The sequence below is a fragment of the Takifugu rubripes genome, chromosome 7 (genome assembly GCF_901000725.2).
Source record: "Takifugu rubripes chromosome 7, fTakRub1.2, whole genome shotgun sequence".
Classification (NCBI taxonomy): domain Eukaryota; kingdom Metazoa; phylum Chordata; class Actinopteri; order Tetraodontiformes; family Tetraodontidae; genus Takifugu; species Takifugu rubripes.
Window position 1 is genome coordinate 14,049,753 of NC_042291.1, and position 18,459 is coordinate 14,068,211.

An 18,459-nucleotide genomic window follows, 5' to 3' on the forward strand; every position below is an offset into this window, starting at 1 on the left:
ATGTATCATTTCTCTAATTTGCGATATAGAAAAATACTAAAAGTGAGGAATTTAGTCCGCTGCTCGTCAGTGAGGCATGTTACTGTGGGGAAAACCAGTTTGTCCTTTATTTAGTAAAACAGGTGTAACTGAACTCAGAGACCAGAGAGGCAGGTTGTTGGCCTATTTATGACTTTTCAGAGGCTCTCAGCTGAAGGCTAGGGGCTCATTTCCCAGTAAGTAGCTTCATTCTGATCTAATTAACTGTCAGACAGGATGACACCACAGCCACACCAGTACAAATCAGTTTATTAAGTGTCTTAATAATTTAAGAGTGATGAAGGGTGGGGGTTTCCACCACGATGACAGTGTCTGGCACAGTCGTTTTGTTCTTCCTCTTTGAATACGCAGATGAATTGCTGATACAGCGATCCGGCATTGATCCTGGTCTTCCCCCTCCTCAGTTTGATCCACTGACTGGCAGGCAGCTGTCTAAGGTGCACAGAGTTTACTACACAGAGGAAACATTCCTGAGTGGCCTCTCGAACAGATATTAGCGCCTCGCATCTGTTTCCATGGAGACCACAGGGTCTACAAGCCTAATACACTTTTGTTTGAAGCCTAGGCCAACACAGTGTCAGATTAACTGTGTTCTAATAATCTTGAGACTATTCCACAGGCTTCAGTCTGTTACGGTGACTTTGAGTGTCAGTCCCTCCACTGGCGCGAGGCTAAAAACAGGCATGTGGTGCTGAGCGCTACGGTGCTGAAGATCTCCCCTTTTTCTCCTTCTCTTTGTAGACTCGCAGGACGGCCTCACACACAAACTGGAACTGACTCTGAAACACACAACGCGCAGCCACATGATCGGTGCCATTTTAATAAGACCGTTGAGCTCAATGCTGCCACATGATGAGTCACGCAGATGTTATATATCGCCTAATCTTGCACCAAATACATTTGAAAGAGCCTCGTGGCAAAAGGGAAGAAAGGGACCGAAGCGCCGAGCGCGGTTGTCACCCGCACAGGTGGAGCGAGGAAACGCGGCAACTGTCACGAGCAGACGTGTCCTCACTGATGAGGTGAAGGAAGCTGGGCATTAATGACAGCAGACCACCCAGCAGCTTTTGTACAGGTTGTTTTTCCTTCTTTGGTGTCTAAATTTGAAAATTTACATGAAAGTTTGTTCCTCAAATGGACGCGTTTTCTGATGTGCGTGAGCCCTGAGGAGGCGTTTTGTCTGCACAAAAACATCGGCCAGGAAAAAACTTGACTTTGCCCTGAGAACAGGGGTATTATTGGCAGCAGGAGGCAAACAGGCAGGTCCAGGCCTGGAGGGTCGTCAGGTTCCCAGTGCGAGTCCCCCACCAAAGAAATATCACCCCCCCTTGACAGACGCCACCCTCTGCCGGCCCCCTTCACCATGACAGCCCTCACTTTGATGCTATAGCGACCTTATTTCCATTAATGAGGAAGCACGACACTAACTATGGGTACCATTAATCATCTTTTTAGAAAGAAAGGAGATCCTAGAAACGTCTTCTTGGGTTTCTACCAGACAGAAGAATAAAACAAGTACAAATGACTGAGCAGCCAACAACTAAAGGCATGTGATCTGGTGCAAGATATTTAGGAAATACGAACAATTCCGGGCAACTGTGGCCCAAACATCTTCCGCTAATTGTGAGCGGAGCTCAGCGACATCGGCTCGTGCTGTTTCTCCGTACCGTGGTTTGGACCATCATGGCTCGCTGATCTCTCAGTGTTTTGACAATGTCCAGGGGGAACACAGGCAGACCCTTGTCTAACAGGGAAAGCGCCGTTTCCATGGTGATTAGAACACCTGTCCGTCCGATCCCGGCGCTGTAAAAGTAATTCAAAACAGTCACGAAGTGTAGAGTGGAGGCACGTGTAAAAGATGCTGGCTGGCATGGTGTTTCATTAGACGGTGTGTGTGTTACCTGCAGTGTACCATGAGTGGCTCCTCTCCTCGCCTCCTCTCCCTGATAGAGGTGGCGAACAGCAGGAAGTCCGAGGGATCATCGGGAACGCCGTGGTCTGGCCACGCAACATACTGCAGATGTGTGACTGCACGCTCTTCACCTCGCTAATCCACAGACGCACAAACACACACACATCATCCATGAGTTCTCCATAACTCTGACACAATAAACATGTGACCTTTGGGAAAACCGCCTCCCTGAGAGCGACACGCAGTAAACGGCCCAGAGGGGGTAGTTGGGAAAAAACAAACGTGACCGTCCGGCGATACGGAGGTGAGGAGGGACACGTTGAGATGGAAACAGGTGGAGTATGGAGGGAAAAAGCCCGGAGCTGGAAAACGGAAAGTCAGACGGGGAGGAGGGGTAGCTGACTTCATTTGTAATAGTCATGTGGCCTGGGACTACATGGGGGGATTAACTCGCTCCGCCAGAGGAACAGATGGGCCCACACAGCAGAATCTGTGCACGCATGTGCGTGGATGCAGACTTCATGCCTCCTTGAGCATTATTCTTTATATACCTGTTCCTCATTTAAAGTGTACCGCAGACCCTTTAATCTCATTAAAGCTGGTAAACCTTTTAATAAGACCTGCTGGCGACTGCCACCCACCCCAAACCACACAGGTGGATCACCAAATGTAGAAATACACAGCAACACACCCGTGCACATACGAACAGAGCGCTCCACACGGAAGCGAGTGCATGTTGCCTGTGGAGAGCTCTGTTCTGCGACATATGGCGCAAGCGTGGAGCATATCACTGCAAACATGTGAAGGGTAAAAGCGGGATCCACGGATGGGCGCTCCGTGAGCGGGTGTGATGAAAGCAGGCGTGATCTTTGGTGCTGCGATCTGTGTGGGGGCCGGTTCACGTTCAAAAACCTTCAAAGTCATGCACAGCATTTCAATCACTAGTCCTGGAGGTCTTACTTTGATCTAAGTTCTGGCATTGCTTTTTTTTTTTTTTAAAAGGTACATTTTCACATTGAAACTCACATCCAATTTCTGTCCTAATCATTAGCTTTATTTTTACCGTACCTGCGTGTGTGTGAGGGTAAACCTTCGCGTCACATAGACCAGGTTGCACTCTTCCGAGTGACACTTCACCCGCAGGTGCCCGTAATCCTTCTCCTCTGGTGGATGCGGCCAGTACTGGTGGCACTTGGTCTGCAAGCGTATGACACCAACTGTCAGATCAGATTGGAGCTAACACGGGTCAGCAGTCGTGATACAGTTTAGCCGCGCTGCCACATCAGCTGCGTTCAGTTGTCATGAAATCACGCTGCTCTAACAGAGTGGAACGATCCACCGGACGGGCTGCCAAACAAAAGCAATTCATTGGCAACAGGATGTGAACTGATTGTCAATTCGCGTGTTTTGATCCTCAAGCCTTGAGAATCTCAAGACACTTGACAAATAGGAAAATCAAGACAAGCATCTGGTTACCAAGCAACAGGCAAGCGGAGAGAGAAACAATGTCATTTAGCTAGACCTTGATAACCCGCCGCTTCAGTCTGTGTGGATCTGTCGTCAACTTCATTGTCAGCCTGTTCACACTTTAATTTCCTTCCTTCATTAGTCATAACTGTAACATTTAATGACTTGCGTGCGCCACCGTTGCCTCCGAATCTTGCATAAACTCGGGCTGCTACGATGTAAGCAATGTTCTGGTAAACATTCTAAAAACACGTGACATGAAGTACGCATACCCGTCCCCTCTCGGTCAGGGTCGTTAGCATGATGATGGTGTGTATCTGCTGCTCCCAGACAGTCTGCCAAAAGTGCGTGCACGTCTGTGGCAACGGACCCTGAGCTGCAACATAACGTAAACATGCGCCAGACACCTTAGGCGCCATCTGAGACACAGACACACAAACGCCCCACGGGGAGGATCAGTTCATCTTGAACGTAAAGCAGATATGAGGGAAAGCGTTGGCTATCGGGGATGCACACCGTGATGTGGCTGGCGTTGATGTAGTTCTCCTGGCCCTGAAGGACCACCCTGGTGGAATCATCTGAAAGGAGACGGTAGAGCGGAGCGTGACGGTCATAACCAAACTGTCCATGTGCCTCTGGCCCGAGCACTTCAAATTTAATCTTGAGCCAATGCGGCTCCACATCACGGTCAGGAAGACTCAGGGTGGTGAAGGAGCTGCAATGACTTACAAGGTAAAACATCCCGGTAGCGATTCTTGTCCATGTTCTCAGGGAGCCGTGCACATGTTAGGAACAGACCAGGCTTTCTTCTGTATAAATTCTGGGAATTACAAACACACACACGAAACTGCACAACTTGCATACAAACAAAAACTGGTCGCGGCTCATCTGTGTTTCAGACTGTCAGGGGTCCAAATGAAGATTAGGGCTAACATCTGTCCCAAAGTCAGTGCTGAAATGGCTCAATTTGACCGCTGAAATAACCGAGCGGGCAAAACATAATCCAGCTCAAAATAAAGACGTATTCTTCTCCAGCTTATAAATAAACTGGTAAATACCCCTGCGCTGTTTTTCTCCAGCATGAATTTTAAATACCTCAAAATGGAAGCTGAGCGTGCCAGACTGTACTCCTCTCTCCAGCTGTCTCATGGATTCCTCCAGTGTCACGACTTTCTCCAACGACCCAGAAGAACGTGGCCGTTCTGTCACCGATTGATCGGGGAGCGTCAGGGCAGAAGGCAGCTGCAACAGGGGTGCAACACGGCCAGACCCTGGAATACAATGATGACTGTAATGAGCCAAAAGCACATCTGGCTGGCATGATGACAAACCCGCACCTCTTCGTCTGATAAGCAAGGCCAACTCTCTGGAGTGTGACTCTCTGCTGGCCCGTATGAACATGACCACCTGATCGTGCGTGTGTTCAGAAATGTCTCTGCCATTGATGAGCACGACCAGGTCTCCTTCCATGAGTCTCGGCTCACATCGACCCGCCTGTAAAGAAACGCTCTCGATTAAATCCACGCAGAGCACTTACTGATATGACACACGACAGCAAAAGGCCATACTGCTGTCATTAGTCTATATCTCTAGCACCACATAGATTCTTTATTACAGACATCTGTCAGCTTAATTCTTTCAATTACTACATTTCAGGAGCAAAACATACCTGTAACACAAGTTATTATTAAAGTGTTCTTACTGGTGAGTCTGGTTTGATGTGGGATATAGAAAGAGGCATCTTTTGATCCACTCCACCCTAGGACAATTTGAGAAATTAGATTGAGATAGAATAAAGGATGGTGACATTGTACGCAGTGTGTGTGAGAACGAATAAATGTTGCCATGTGTAGTGAATCTAAAAGGAAGACCCACTTTAACATTGAAGCCAAACTTGCCGTCTTTATCGGGAGCGATACATATCAGCATCAAATCACCATCACCCAGGGCTCCCTGCGAAGACGGAGGAAGTCAGCCCACATAAGCACACACACACACACAAATGGAAATAACGTAAAGCTATGGCGTAATACACCCGCTGTGGATGGTAAGACCTTTTTATAGTGGGGTAAGCTGTGGTCAAAGTCCTCCTCTCCAATGCTGTCATCAGTTTGCAGATGAGTCTCATCCATCTCATGACCACCAGAGAGGCTGCAAATATGAAGCAGACATTTTAGACTTGTGTGTGTGTGTGTGTATGTGTGTGGGGGGAGTAATTATTAGTCTTCAGTTAAACAACTGTTGATGTTTACCAACCACACACATTGAAAATAATGACGCATGGCTTCGCTGCCAGATAAAGAGCCTTTGTCTAATAAATGACAAGTGAGGCAGGTTTAGTAATGAGATGGGCAGTGCAGGCTCAGAGGAAAGGACCTGTAACCCAATCCCCGCTGCTGCAGGTTGCTCCTGCGTCTGGCTTGTGTGTGTTGTACTGGTGTGTAAAGGATGGGTTATAGGCAAATAGTTTGCTTTCATTCTTTCTTCTTATATGTACTAACTTAACCTTCATGAAAGTGAAAAATTGTTGCTGAACGAAGGGTCTTTTGAGAATTTGTCTTCAGAAATTAGACAATCTATTGTTTTCAGCATAGTAAATTGCAGTAAAGCATATTCTGATTAAAATAATAGGTTCGAAGGGAAAGGAAGAAAGGCAGAGAAATGAAAAGTGATACTAACTGCAGTGAAGCGTCCTCGCCATCTTTGCTGCTGCTCACTGAAGCTCTGTATGTGTAGAACACGTCCTCTCCCTCTGACATGTCTTTAAGGTCACTGCTCAATTCAACCGAGGACGGCCGAGGCTTACGGATGCCGTGCCGAACTCGGGGGCTTCGCCTGGCAGACAGGCGAGTTGAGGATGAAATCAGATTACAGGGCAAGACACGAACTGAGCTCAAATATAGAATGATAGAGACTAAAAGTGCAGCCTTTTACTAATTAAATGTAAGGGTTGTACCAGTTTGGGGTGGACGGGGGGGATCTTGAGGGCAGGCTCTTGGTTTCGAGATGCTCTGATGACAGCGACTTCCTCAGCACGGGATTCCAGACCATGCCTCCCACCACCCGCTGGCACACAGGCCCACTAAAGATGCAGGATAAAACAAGAAATTTAGCTAACTCTTTGATGACATAAATGTTCAGTAAGTGAATCAACACAGTCCCACCTCTCAGCTTTACTGTTGCCAAGGCCCAGATGTTGTGTTATCAGCTTTTTGTAGGTCTGGACTGCACTGTTGTTGTGTTTGGGGCTCCTTCCGGTACGGTTAGAGCTGAAGAAGGAGTGATGGTCCACGCAGGACCTCCATAGATTCTTGCAGTTTTTAGGAGAGGGCAGAGCCAGAGACACCTCACAGTCCTGGGTCTCGCCCTGGAACAAGGAGACTTGTATATAAACCTAATCTGTGGTGTAACTTTGATTAACGACTTCTATCTGTGTGTGAGAACTAAGAGTGGAGCACAAACACCCATTTTGCTAAAAATGCAGGGATCATTATAAAAGCAATGCAAAAAGTGCTGACTCCAAGCCATTGATTTTACCAGCCAAGGGTGTAAAGCAATTAAATGCAGCAATTTGTTGCAAAATGGTTAACTAATGATAAAAGATGGGACTCACGTGTTTGCGTTTCAGGTGTATGAGGAAGCGTTTCCTCTTAAATGAAATCTTGATTATGTTCCCCCTGCGCATGAACGACACGACGCGTCAATGCCTTCACAAAAATGCTGGAAAAATGGGCGAGATTAGTGGCAAAAACACTCACCAGGGGAAGAAACTGGAGCAAATCATATTATGGAATACTGCAACACCACTGGAGGCCAAACCCACCATTAAAGGGGCGTTGTTGGTGTCCTAAGAGATATAAAAATTAGCAAATGTGGGAAACGTATTATATTGCATCAGCGTTAAATCAAGGAGGCCATAGTTACCATGGCGCTATGCAACTCTACTCCATATAACTCAAGTGTCCGTGCTGTGTTGAGAAAACAGAGCTCCGCATCGCTCTGTTTCAGCCCGCTGGAATGCAGACATTGACGTCACAAATGCACGTAAAACAAAGCAACTGTTGACCAGTTAACTGGATTACTTGTGTTGTGGGTGGAGATCCTCCACGCTAGACAAGAAGTCTTCATCTTGCTCAGGAATGAAGTGACACTTGGAGGTGTATCCAGGCTGCTGGGACGGACAGCGGTCCCCCATCTCCGCTGCAGGTGGACACAGGGTTAACGACTCGCACGGTTATTATCAAGTCCTTAAAGGATGCTGACTTACACTGCACAGCGTAAGACGCCAACACCACAGCTGCACTCAGGGGGCACTGCAACCTTCAACCACACTCAAGTGTTATGCACGAAACCTGTCATATACCAGCTCTGCATAAAGGAATGGGGGGGCTGCATTACTCACCGTCCTTCTCTTATGTCACTCCTGATCTGGAGGAAGTAAAGATGCCTGCAGAGATTAAACAAAAGGAACTTGAGCTACTCTTATATTCGGTCCATCTCTATATACAAATGTTCTGTGGTTATGTGCTTGTTGGGGAGACACGCTGAGCAAGGCTGAAGCATCTCACTAAATTGGCACACTTAAAACATCTAAGCAGACATCTCATTTGAGCAGTATTTTCTGTACACGTTGATGGACCTTGGAGAATCTCTCCCCAATATCAGGGAGTGATTTCAGCCATCAGCTCAAACAAACACAGAGAGGCACAAACACACACCTCGTCTGCTCGTGCTGCAGAGAGTTGGGATCAGAGATGAAGAATCGTACTCTGAAGTTCACATAAAAGGGAGAAGCCAAACCTGCCAAGAAAAGGATGCACGCGTGGTGCAAAACCAGTTCAGTTTCAACAGACAGAATATCTCTCCATTTATATCATAATGAACTGGAATACATTTTCATTGGCAAATCACTTTGATGTTTTTTAAGAAACCAACACGAATCTTAATAAACCGGATACCTTTAATTTGCTTCTTCAAAGGTTTCTCAGGCTCCAGCCATCTCTGAGGACAAAATAAAGACAAAGATTGATTTGCAGAAATGGGGAAACTAGGCCAAAAACGAGAGAAGCTAAATAAATGTCCCCCCGTTGTGGTCTGCGTCTAAACAGCAGTCACCAAGGTCGACATGTGAAAGTCTGAAATGTGGAGCAGATGAACAGTGAGCTCACAGGAGAGTGCGTATTGGCTGTGATGGAGGCGATGGCTGTGCTGGACTCTCTGATCTGCAGACTGAAGAGCTGCCTCTCCAGCAGGCCCAGGTGGTTGTATACTTGATCCAACAGAACCACGCCTTCATCCTGTTTCTGAAAGATGGAAGCAACAACAGACAGTGTAACAGTGTCAATGGCATGTAATAAATGCTTATCTCAATAACCTGCATTACATTTATAATACCTATTATTAATACTTAAAATTATTATTGTAAAATACAATAACACCAATAATGAACATTAATTCAATTTCCATTACATTATTATTATAACAATGACAACAACTTATTATAACATGGCATTAACTGGCTAAATGTGAGCACACGGAATACAAAATGAACAGCACTGCAGCAGCCGGCTTCCTCTCTCGCTCATAAAGATGCTGCACAGCTGCTAACCTAGAGTGCATTTGCCATTTAACATGTCTATGTACTCAGTGTTCTCAGAGTGTGTGTGTGCGTGCGGGCGTGCTTGTGTGTGAAAGAGAGAGAGAGAGAGAGGAAGCGAGACAGAGTGACTAACGTTAGGCTGCCATTGACATGATATACTGATGATGCTAACAGAAAAGCTAAGTGTGATATGCTCAGTAGAGCTAAGGGAAGTGAGAGAGTCCTTCTAGTCAAGGGCACTTGGTTGAACAAGAATCAGTCAGATCAATGGGGAAATATAAGAGCGTGTCCTCAGCCACTGAGACCAGTGTTGACACTAAATGTTCATTAGCAAATCACAGAGCAACATATGATCTCCTTGGCGATGGACTGGGAGTGGCGCATGTCTGTGTGTGTGTGTGTGTGTGTGTGTGTGTGTGTTACGCACGTTGACACTGAAGGTCTCGATAGTGCCGTCCAGCAGCTGAACTAGGCAAAGCAGGTCTGGCTTTGGCATGGCTGTTTCCACGGCAACTCGGCCTCCCTCTCAAGACAAACACCCTGCCCTCAGTATGTCACTTTCAGGGGACCTACAGACAACCACAAAAACACTGTTAATGAAAACACCTCCCACATGTTGACACAGTGCGGTGAGCAATACATATATGTGCTGGATGAAACATCAGGCTGTGGTGAGTAATGCCCCATGAATGTGAAGGAGTGACTTGTGTGTGTTTGTGTAATTCCTTATTATTTGGCCTGGGTCTGAACATGTTCCTTCCCCTCTGCTGGGTGCTCTCCCTCTTTCGCTCTGCTTTCAGCGAGCAGCTGAATGATAAGAATGTTAAACATTTTCATCGTTGAACACGCCCATCAACAGCACACTTCCCGATCTGGGATCAGTCAAGTATAAACGATGAACTCATGTACCACCTACTATTGCGTGCATGTTCATATAGACCATAAATACCTGGCCCCAACTTAAATATCGGTGTGTTGCATACGTGTGTGACTGATGCATGAGTATGTACACACATGTGGCCCCGGCTTTGTTTCCAGGTAAACGATTAATGGAGCCAGGCGTCTCTGTGTCACGCTGCTCCTGAAAGGACACAAAGTTTTGGTTAATGTTTGAACACAATGGCCCAGTTTGAATATATTAAAACAGAGGTGGTGGCCAGTTTCACTCCTTTCTGCAATGACCCTCATAAAATCCAAAGGCACATTGCTACATTTTGATCAGGTTTATGACCCTGCAGGCTTCAACAGCTGGATTTTCCTTTGATTTCTGCAGCTATAATCTGAGATTTGCTCAGAGGAAAACAAAAGGAGAGATTTGATCTGATTGAGTCCTGTAGGAGTGTTTGTTCTGAAAGAGCTCTTTAAATTACAGGACACACACATACCTCACCACACAGCCTCTCCAGCCACTTCTCGACCAAGAACAGTCCTACACACCCCGGCCGGGCCTGTCTCCGTGTATTAGGCCTGTATTTGTGTTTTCTGTCTCCAGTGAAATGTGGACTTTGTCTTCCCAGCGACAACATGAACTTTTCTCCAGCTACACCCAGAAGAAGCAACGCTGACTGGGGGGGAAACTCCTCGCGAGCCGCGGCGGAGCTCGTGCCGACAATTTGAACCACTGGACGTTTTATGTTTGTTTTGGGGTGGGAGTGAAAAACAGGATCGAAAAGACAAAAAGTAAACGTCTACCTCTGTCGTCCCGCTTCAGAGACGGCTCATGTGTCCCTGACAGTCGAAAGCGGAACCCCCGGGACGAGGCGCGTCTGCATAGCCAGGTATAGTTAGGTAAATATCCGGGACAAGTTTCTCATCCCTGGCTGCGCGCGGCCCCGCCCCTTCAACGCGTGCGCGCTCGCGGAAAACCCGCGCGTTCGTGAGGGCGGGCGCTCAAACCGGAGCGAACGCGCAGAAGTGTCATTTAAGCTAATTTATGGTGCAAAACTTAATTTCTTCTCTTAAAATTGATGATGGCGCACGTCGTTTTTACAGGAGGCTGCGAAAATCGCAAGAAGATTCACGTAGGCGGAGTGGTACGAGGCCAATATAGTTCCTTCCGCCTGTCATACAAATCTCATCACTGCAGTACATTGTGCATTTATTACCTCGTCATGTGACAGGCTGCGGTTATCTGTTTCCGAATAAAATAACTCAAAGGTAAAAACAGATTTCAACGGTTTCCAGGAAATGTTGGTAGCGGGCCAAGGAAGATATTAATATTGATGGCGACGCTTCGGATTCCGCAGGGTCTTTAATGCTTTGGTGATCTCAAGGTCAAACCCCTTTGCTGCTTTTGTCGTGAAATCATTTAACAGGTAAAACATTAAACAATGTCCCGCATTGTGTCATATCATTACATGTCAAAACCAGCGAGTATAAATGTGTGGACTATATCCTGGCCTTCTTACACTCTCTCTTTGTAAAATGATGACACACCTCCCATGCTTAATAGGTTCAGATCATGAAAAAAGGAAGTTATGTGTCAGTTGAGACACCTTTTATCTATCAATGTAGTGGTTGCCACCTACAGGACAGATGCGGTACTTCAGTATACATATGTGTGCGAGAGATGTTGACGTTTTGCTACTTAAAGTCCGATTTCCATGACTGTCAAGGGAACTCGCCACTTAGAGAAATGCATGTGTAACAGGCAGGGGGGGGGGGGGGGGGGGGGGGGGGCGCAAGGCTCTGCACCATGACATGAATGCTGTCAAAAGGTTGAGATGGGTTCTATGTTTAGTGTCACCTGTTGCAGCACAGAAAGGCTAAACCAGTCCCGACCAGTTACCAGAACTACAGAGCAAGTGGAATCCAACTGTAAGGACACTCTGTCAGACCAGCAGAAACCAGATGATGTTAGGTCGGTGGCGGGGTCCCTCCCAGACCTTGTGACTATGGGAGGAACCTCCCCTTGTTGGATCAGCTTTCTGCAGAAGTAACCAGGACACCTTCTACCAACTCTGCCTGGAGAATCCATATTTAGATCCAGAGACACTTGGACAAACTGGACGTTATTTCAGTATCTGTACTTCATGTTCCTTTTATCTCAGCAACACCCTCTGATATTTTTATGGTACTTTTCATGCTCTTTCAGAGAGTTGGCCTCGTTGCAAAAGCCAGTTTCGTTTTATTGCCCACATATATTTAACCCCTTCCGTTCTATAACTTTTCTAGTCTAAAATTAGGGATACCAATGTCTCTAATGTATCCATGTCCATCAAGACTAAAAACAGTCCACTTCCTAATATCCTTTATTGCATAATCATGGCAATAAAACCTACTTATTACTAGTTCATTGAGGAGAACCATTAGCCCAGTCAGTATGTGAGTCGTGTGTCGACCTACACGTGTGTGTGCAATCCTATAGGAGTTTGGTCATTGATCGCAAGAATAAAACTGGGTCTGCGGGGGTGTCAGCAGGTCTCAATGTGGCCCAGGCATGCAGTGAAAGACGTGAGGACATATGGAGAAGTCATGTGCCAGGTGCTCGTCGCGGATTCACGGATGCCGTAAACTGCTCGATGTGGGTCATAGAGAGTTTTTGACCCACATATCAGGGACTTGATCTGAGGCGCTGTGACGTGTTTGATGCCATCTCCATGCAATCCACAACATTTTAGTCCCTTTAGCTTCTATATAACAATTAACAGACACAAAGGTCACGAGTTCAATATGCTGCCTTTGGGTGCCAACAGTTTGTTTCCTCATGACCTGACGCATTTTATGAGTTATTGAACGCTCTTAAAACTTAACCCACACACACACAAACACACTCTCTCTCTCTCTCTCGAGCAGCCATAAACCTTTAAAATAATATATACATTTCTTTTTAAAAATTGATGCCTGTGCTTCAAATTCTGCTGTGAACCAAGGCCCTAAATATTTCAATTAATGCATGTTCTAATATTTCAGTCATTTTCCGACTAATTGTATGCATCATCAAATGCACATCGATACAATTAACTGATAAATGCGTTAATCTTTCCGGAGCATTTTTATCCACTATTAGAAATAGAACAGTCACTATTACTAATGTTCTCAACCTTTTGGGTGCAGAATTAGGAAAAGCACTTTCGATGTTTTTTACAACCGTGTTTACTACTGAAGAATTGGAATACCTTACATGTCCCGCATTCCTCCGCACCTGTTGTCCTCACGGAGGACACGTAAACGCAGCACTGGCCGCGTCCCACGTCGCTTACGTCACCGGGGTTTAAAGCGAGCAGCAGCACCGAGATGCCCGTGACACCGGACGCCTTACTCCCGTTGGTCGGGCTGTCAAGGGGTCATCTTTTATTTATCCATCGCTCCCATTTTTCTTTATTTGGAAACTAACTTTAAGTCAGTTTTTGCAGAAATGACCGTGACTCAGGATCACCGGCGCATGACCTACGCTAAAATGAAGGGACTTGTGTCTTATCTTTCAGGTACTTTTGAGTTCTGTCATCTTTTATATTTGTGTGAATACAGAAACATACTATAAACTTGAACTCCAGCAGGTGACTTTACAGTATGAAGTTGGTCCTGTTTGTAACATGAGCTGAAGTGTCCAGGATTACTCCGAGTTTCATAACTTAATTGACCATCGTGAATACCGACTAACATGCTGAGTAAATACAGCTGTCCAGCTCTTATGTAAGGGATTAACACCCTGGCTGCCTTACAGCTCTGCTCAAGGGAAAGAAAGTTGGCTTCAGTGACTTCTTACACAAATTTCTCTCTGGTCAACAACTCTTCCAACAGTAAGTTCATCATCTTGACGGCCTTTTTTTGTTTATTTGAACTGATTAAATCCAAGTTCATGTGCGTTTCCCTTCATAAATAAAGGCTAGACCCTGAGAAAATCCTGCAGAATGATGACAGGCTGCGAAGGGCGAATAAAGAGGTGGCTGCAGAGGTGAGTACAGGAGGGAGAAAAGAAAAACATGCGGCAGAAGCGAAATCAAACCCCCTGATCCTGATATCTTTCCTTCCAGAGCTCAGTGAACACAGAGACCCCACAGTAAGTCACTTTCTCCTGCAACACAAATGCAACAGAGAAACCAGGGGAGGGGGAGATTAAGGAAATGGGGAAACCCTCTCTGCAATAACATAACCTTTCGTCCACCAGGATGAAGCCATCGGATTTTGACTATCTCAAAGTTATCGGCAAGGGAAGCTTCGGAAAGGTCTGGATTTATTCGCAGACGTTTGCTGTAAGTGTTTTATGCCCAACGTTTAAGCACAGTGTGAACTTCCACAGGTGCTGCTGGCAAAACACAGAAAACTCGGAAGATACTACGCAGTGAAAGTACTTCAGAAAGAGATGATTGTCAAAAGGAAAGAGGTAATCTGTCTGTCTGACTGACTGACTGTCTGTCTGTCTGTCTGTCTGACTGACTGTCTGTCTGACTGTCTTTGCTCTGCAGCAGAAGCATGTGATGGTGGAGAGGAATGTACTGCTGAAGGGGCTGCGGCATCCGTTCCTGGTGGGGCTTCACTTCTCCTTCCAGACTGCGAACATGCTCTATTTCGTCCTGGACTACGTTAATGGAGGGGAGGTGCGTTTTGCTGGGATGGAATGGCCACATATGTGCATTTGGGTGACGCCCAGAGGAAGAAATCGGTGTTTGAGATCCAGCATCTGTTGTCTTCTCAGCTCTTCTACCACCTCCAGAGGGAGAGGTCCTTTCCTGAGCCCAGGGCTGCGTTCTATGCAGCGGAGATGGCCCTGGCACTGGGCTATCTGCATTCCCTCGGCATTGTTTACAGGTATAAGTTCCATTCTAGCACTTGTTTTGTTTAAACACCCCCCCCCCCCAGACACAAACCATTAATCTCCTCTTATCGTGTCTCTGTCAGAGACCTCAAACCAGAGAACATCCTTTTGGACAGCGAGGGTCATGCGGTGCTGACAGACTTTGGACTCTGTAAAGAAGGAGTGGCTGTCGGGGGCATCATGCATACCTTTTGTGGGACGCCGGAGTACCTCGCCCCAGAGGTACTGAGAGGCAAACCATACAGTCCCGCAGTGGACTGGTGGGGTCTGGGGGTGGTGCTGTATGAGATGCTGTATGGGCTGGTGAGTGTGTTGGAAAAATGCCCCCCCCCCCCCATCACCTCCTGCTGCATTTTCACCTTTTGCCCTTGTGTCTGCTGCATCCCACAGCCTCCATTTTATAGCCAAAGCAAAGCGGAGATGTTTGAGAACATCCTCCACGCCCCCCTGCGGCTGCCCGGTGGAGCGTCCCAGGATGCCCGGTCACTCTTGCGGGGACTGTTGGAAAGACACGTCTCCAAGCGCTTGGGAGGGAGCCGCGACCTTGTGAGTGCGCAGCGAGCAGCGATGCATATCAAGCGCGGCGAAACCCAGCGGGTCTGATTTCAGTGTGTGTTCAGGCGGAGCTGCGGGAACATTCCTTTTTCGAGCACATACGCTGGGATGACCTCCTGGCCCGGAAGCTCAGACCCCCGTTCGTCCCCAACGTGGTAGGGATATCCCGGATCTGATGGGTGAATTGTGCGGGTTCGCCAGGTGTTCATGTGTCGCTCCTCTCCAGACCGGCCCGTGGGACGTCAGCTACATCGACCCAGAGTTCACACTCCAGCCGGTCCCCGACTCCGTGAGTGAGAGGTGTCCGGCGGGCGCCACTGTCGAGGCCTTCCAAGGATTCTCCTTCATGAACCCAGCAGAGTATGTGGTTTCATGAGTGTGTGTGTGTGTGTGTGTTTTTCATAAATTATTAAAGTTTATTTGTAAAAAAAAGCATCAACACTGTTGCCACTGTGCGTTTTTTTCTTATGAAACAGGCTGGTCAGTATTTTACACCTACCTTAATATCAAAGAGCAGGAAAAAAAATGGAAAAACACATTTATTTGCTTTTTTAAAGCATCTATACATATGTATCAGATCCGCATTGCAACTTGCCCATTATGCTGTCACAGTCACATCTTATAGGGGTTTTAAAAATACTTCCCAGGGTGCACACTGACAGAGCCATTTTGCATAATTCACATGCATCTCGTAGCATTTGCATTGAGGACAGGGAGTCAGTCCACTCGCTCCCACGGAAAGGCGAGCAATCTTTTCAAGAGGCAAATGTAAAGACGCCGCTCTCGAGGTATTAATGGCTTTTGGTCAGTAGGTGCTGAAGGAGGCGAAGGTCTGCTCGCTCTGGCAGGTGAAGTAAGCAATCAGCTGACCGTTGCAGATCATCAGGAACAAGCCGCTGGCTGCGCACCCAAGAAAAAGGTTTAAATGCGTTTAAAGGGCACTGGTGAAAGTGAACGCAGTGACTGATTTTACCTAAAGCCAGCCACCACTGCCACACCATGGGGAACTCCAGCATCACTGCAACGGAGACACAACCTGCAGTCTGGGGGCCGTTTTTAAGTGTCTGAGTGTCTTGTCGGGCTGCTGCTCACCTAGGCTGGTGACCGCTACGTGCACGAGCGTGACGGTGAGGGCGTAGTCCCACACCCTCCTTTGGACCACCGCGGCGAACAATAGGCCACTGCAGAAGTAGGTGAGCTCCAAGGACACGAGGTTTACTGGGAAGGGGCAACACAGCCAAACATAACAAATACAGGAAAGGGGGGGGGGGGGGGGGGGCTGTGTGCTTAACAAGCGTCAAGCTCTCACCCAAGTATTTGGAGTTGGAATCAGTGGGTTCGGTCTTAAAATCGAATGGAATCAGTCCATCGAAGTGGTCTAATCTGAGATGGGGGGAACAAAGGAGGGGGAAGGCATCACGATGAGCAGAAATGTTAAAAGTCTGTTTCCACGTCGGGGGTGGGGACGGTGATGCATTTACTCATTTTGTCGACCATCTCTGCAAAAACACACGAATATGAGCAGTCTTTTGAATGAGTTTGCATGTTGTCGTAGGTTAGACGAAACTGGCAGAGAGGGTTTATTTTTCCCAGGTTTCCATGGACACCAGCAGCAAAAGAGAATTCTACATGACTGCCAATAAACAAGACCCTGTCAGACAGACGCAGGTTGGCGTGAATCACAGGTGAACCCGCAACAGGTTGAATCTTACCTGAAGGCACCGAAACAGACGCTTCCAATCATGTAGAATAGAGAGTAAAATATGAGGAGACATAGCAGCAGGTTGAAAAACACGGTCTGTGGGACGGAGGAGCATCAGACACGTTATTTCACAATACAACCAATTGGGATGCACTAATTACTCGCCACGTAATAAACCGAAACAAAACACAAACACGCCTGGAGGTGTGTTTGTTGTGTGATGTATGATAAGCTACTGGACAGCGGATGTGAAGGTGAATCCACCATCTGTTACAAAACCTGCACATCCCCTGCACCAAATAAGAGCAATTCCGTTAATGTCAGCTTCTCCTAACATAAAAACAAACATCCGGCAACATGCAAATTGGTGCAACTGCCCCGTGCAATCCACCGCGCACAATTTCCTTTCACTCGATCCGCGATGACACAAACAGCTCTTATAAATTAGTCTCACCCTCGAGTCGACCGCTTTTCCCTTGAATGCCATCGCATGGTGTCGTGAGTGCTGCTTTAATGCAAAAAATATGCCGGGCTGCAGCACGATTACGCTAAAAGCCGCTAATCTGCCCCGCTGACCGGGCCAATGGCGCCATCTAGCGGCAAACCAGCGACACAACCCCCGCGCGGCCGCCGCTTCTGCGAACTCGTTTCACCTCCTCAGGCGGCCTTTGTTGGACCAAATAAAAGCGTATCCACGCAGTTGCACATGTCAGTTGGCAAAGGGAGGAGTGGCTGCGAATATTACAGCGATATGCGTGTTTAGATTGATTAAAGCAACGACAAACCGATGAGTAAACCGCACAAAGGAGATGTAGAAATAACACTCTGGAGAAACCGTAACCGCCTTGTGTGGGAGGGATTGAGGTACTGCAGGGAAGATCATCTGGCTGTATAGAGAATATGCTGATTATTATTTAAATCACCGGCGATTCAGTCTGTTTAAGCACAGAGAAAAGACTTAATAATACAGAAGGACCCACGGAAACGTCGCTAAATAGAACGATATGTTGCGTAATCACGGCTTCAACGCAATCGGAGAACGTGTGCTAATCTGGGATGTATATTCTTCAACAATAATAAATCAATACGCGTGGCGCTTTGCTGCTCTTTGACGGGGGCAAAGCCGTTTTAAAGCCCCACAAACGCACCAGACGGCGTGTTTTTTTAAAAGGCTAAAGCCAGAATCCAATACGCAGCAGTGGATTCGGTCCGGGCTCGGCTCGGAACTTCGCACTTCTAATCCTGCAGCAAACACAAACGCACTATTGCATCTGCACAAAATGGAAATTTGTTGCTGACCAGGGTTTCAGAAGTTGGCCAAAAGCAACCGACCGCTCCTGTAACCATATTAGAAGCCGCTGCGCTCCATGGATACACACAGCCGTACTTCCAGGGCCAAATACTTTCACGGCTGTTGCGGGCGGCAC

The 18,459-nt window shown here is 47.1% G+C and overlaps 3 protein-coding genes across 7 annotated transcripts; 1 reads left to right on the forward strand and 2 right to left on the reverse strand.

Moving 5' to 3' along the window:
- Positions 1 to 270: 270 nt before the first annotated feature.
- Positions 271 to 10,930, reverse strand: ptpn3 (protein tyrosine phosphatase non-receptor type 3). 2 transcript variants are annotated; one of them, XM_011605650.2, is made up of 27 exons: positions 10,710 to 10,930; positions 10,032 to 10,098; positions 9,445 to 9,586; positions 8,587 to 8,721; positions 8,377 to 8,419; positions 8,137 to 8,218; positions 7,821 to 7,865; positions 7,686 to 7,738; positions 7,501 to 7,618; positions 7,343 to 7,430; positions 7,177 to 7,265; positions 7,032 to 7,095; positions 6,583 to 6,785; positions 6,375 to 6,500; positions 6,098 to 6,253; positions 5,473 to 5,569; positions 5,294 to 5,371; positions 5,121 to 5,177; positions 4,756 to 4,912; positions 4,514 to 4,689; positions 4,148 to 4,238; positions 3,935 to 3,996; positions 3,691 to 3,837; positions 3,020 to 3,148; positions 1,941 to 2,086; positions 1,707 to 1,842; positions 271 to 818 (listed from the first exon to the last, which is right to left on the reverse strand). In XM_011605650.2, exons 3-27 carry the CDS (start codon positions 9,511 to 9,513, stop codon positions 738 to 740), a joined length of 2,628 nt encoding a protein of 875 aa, XP_011603952.2. In that variant the 5' UTR covers positions 9,514 to 9,586; positions 10,032 to 10,098; positions 10,710 to 10,930; the 3' UTR covers positions 271 to 737. The 2 variants fall into 2 exon arrangements, with proteins under 2 accessions (XP_011603952.2, XP_011603950.2); XM_011605648.2 differs by having other exon boundaries at positions 10,403 to 10,929.
- A 2,303-nt stretch (positions 10,931 to 13,233) lies between these two features.
- On the forward strand, positions 13,234 to 15,771 carry sgk2b (serum/glucocorticoid regulated kinase 2b). Of its 2 annotated transcripts, none has more exons than XM_029838200.1 (12): positions 13,234 to 13,444; positions 13,684 to 13,759; positions 13,845 to 13,914; positions 13,994 to 14,019; positions 14,128 to 14,185; positions 14,260 to 14,343; positions 14,426 to 14,557; positions 14,656 to 14,768; positions 14,859 to 14,997; positions 15,166 to 15,321; positions 15,396 to 15,485; positions 15,557 to 15,771. In XM_029838200.1, exons 1-12 carry the CDS (start codon positions 13,375 to 13,377, stop codon positions 15,704 to 15,706), a joined length of 1,164 nt encoding a protein of 387 aa, XP_029694060.1. In that variant the 5' UTR covers positions 13,234 to 13,374; the 3' UTR covers positions 15,707 to 15,771. The 2 variants fall into 2 exon arrangements, with proteins under 2 accessions (XP_029694060.1, XP_029694059.1); XM_029838199.1 differs by having other exon boundaries at positions 13,237 to 13,444; positions 14,859 to 15,078.
- Positions 15,772 to 15,851: 80 nt separating this feature from the next.
- LOC101068144 (transmembrane protein 244-like) lies at positions 15,852 to 18,449 on the reverse strand. Of its 3 annotated transcripts, none has more exons than XM_029838202.1 (6): positions 18,332 to 18,449; positions 17,043 to 17,128; positions 16,640 to 16,713; positions 16,423 to 16,548; positions 16,304 to 16,348; positions 15,852 to 16,230 (listed from the first exon to the last, which is right to left on the reverse strand). In XM_029838202.1, the coding sequence occupies exons 1-6, from the start codon at positions 18,377 to 18,379 to the stop codon at positions 16,136 to 16,138; spliced, it is 474 nt and encodes a 157-aa protein (XP_029694062.1). In that variant the 5' UTR covers positions 18,380 to 18,449; the 3' UTR covers positions 15,852 to 16,135. The 3 variants fall into 3 exon arrangements, with proteins under 3 accessions (XP_029694062.1, XP_029694063.1, XP_029694064.1); XM_029838203.1 differs by lacking the exon at positions 18,332 to 18,449 and adding an exon at positions 17,487 to 17,863; XM_029838204.1 differs by lacking the exons at positions 17,043 to 17,128; positions 18,332 to 18,449 and adding an exon at positions 17,487 to 17,863.
- Positions 18,450 to 18,459: the final 10 nt, after the last annotated feature.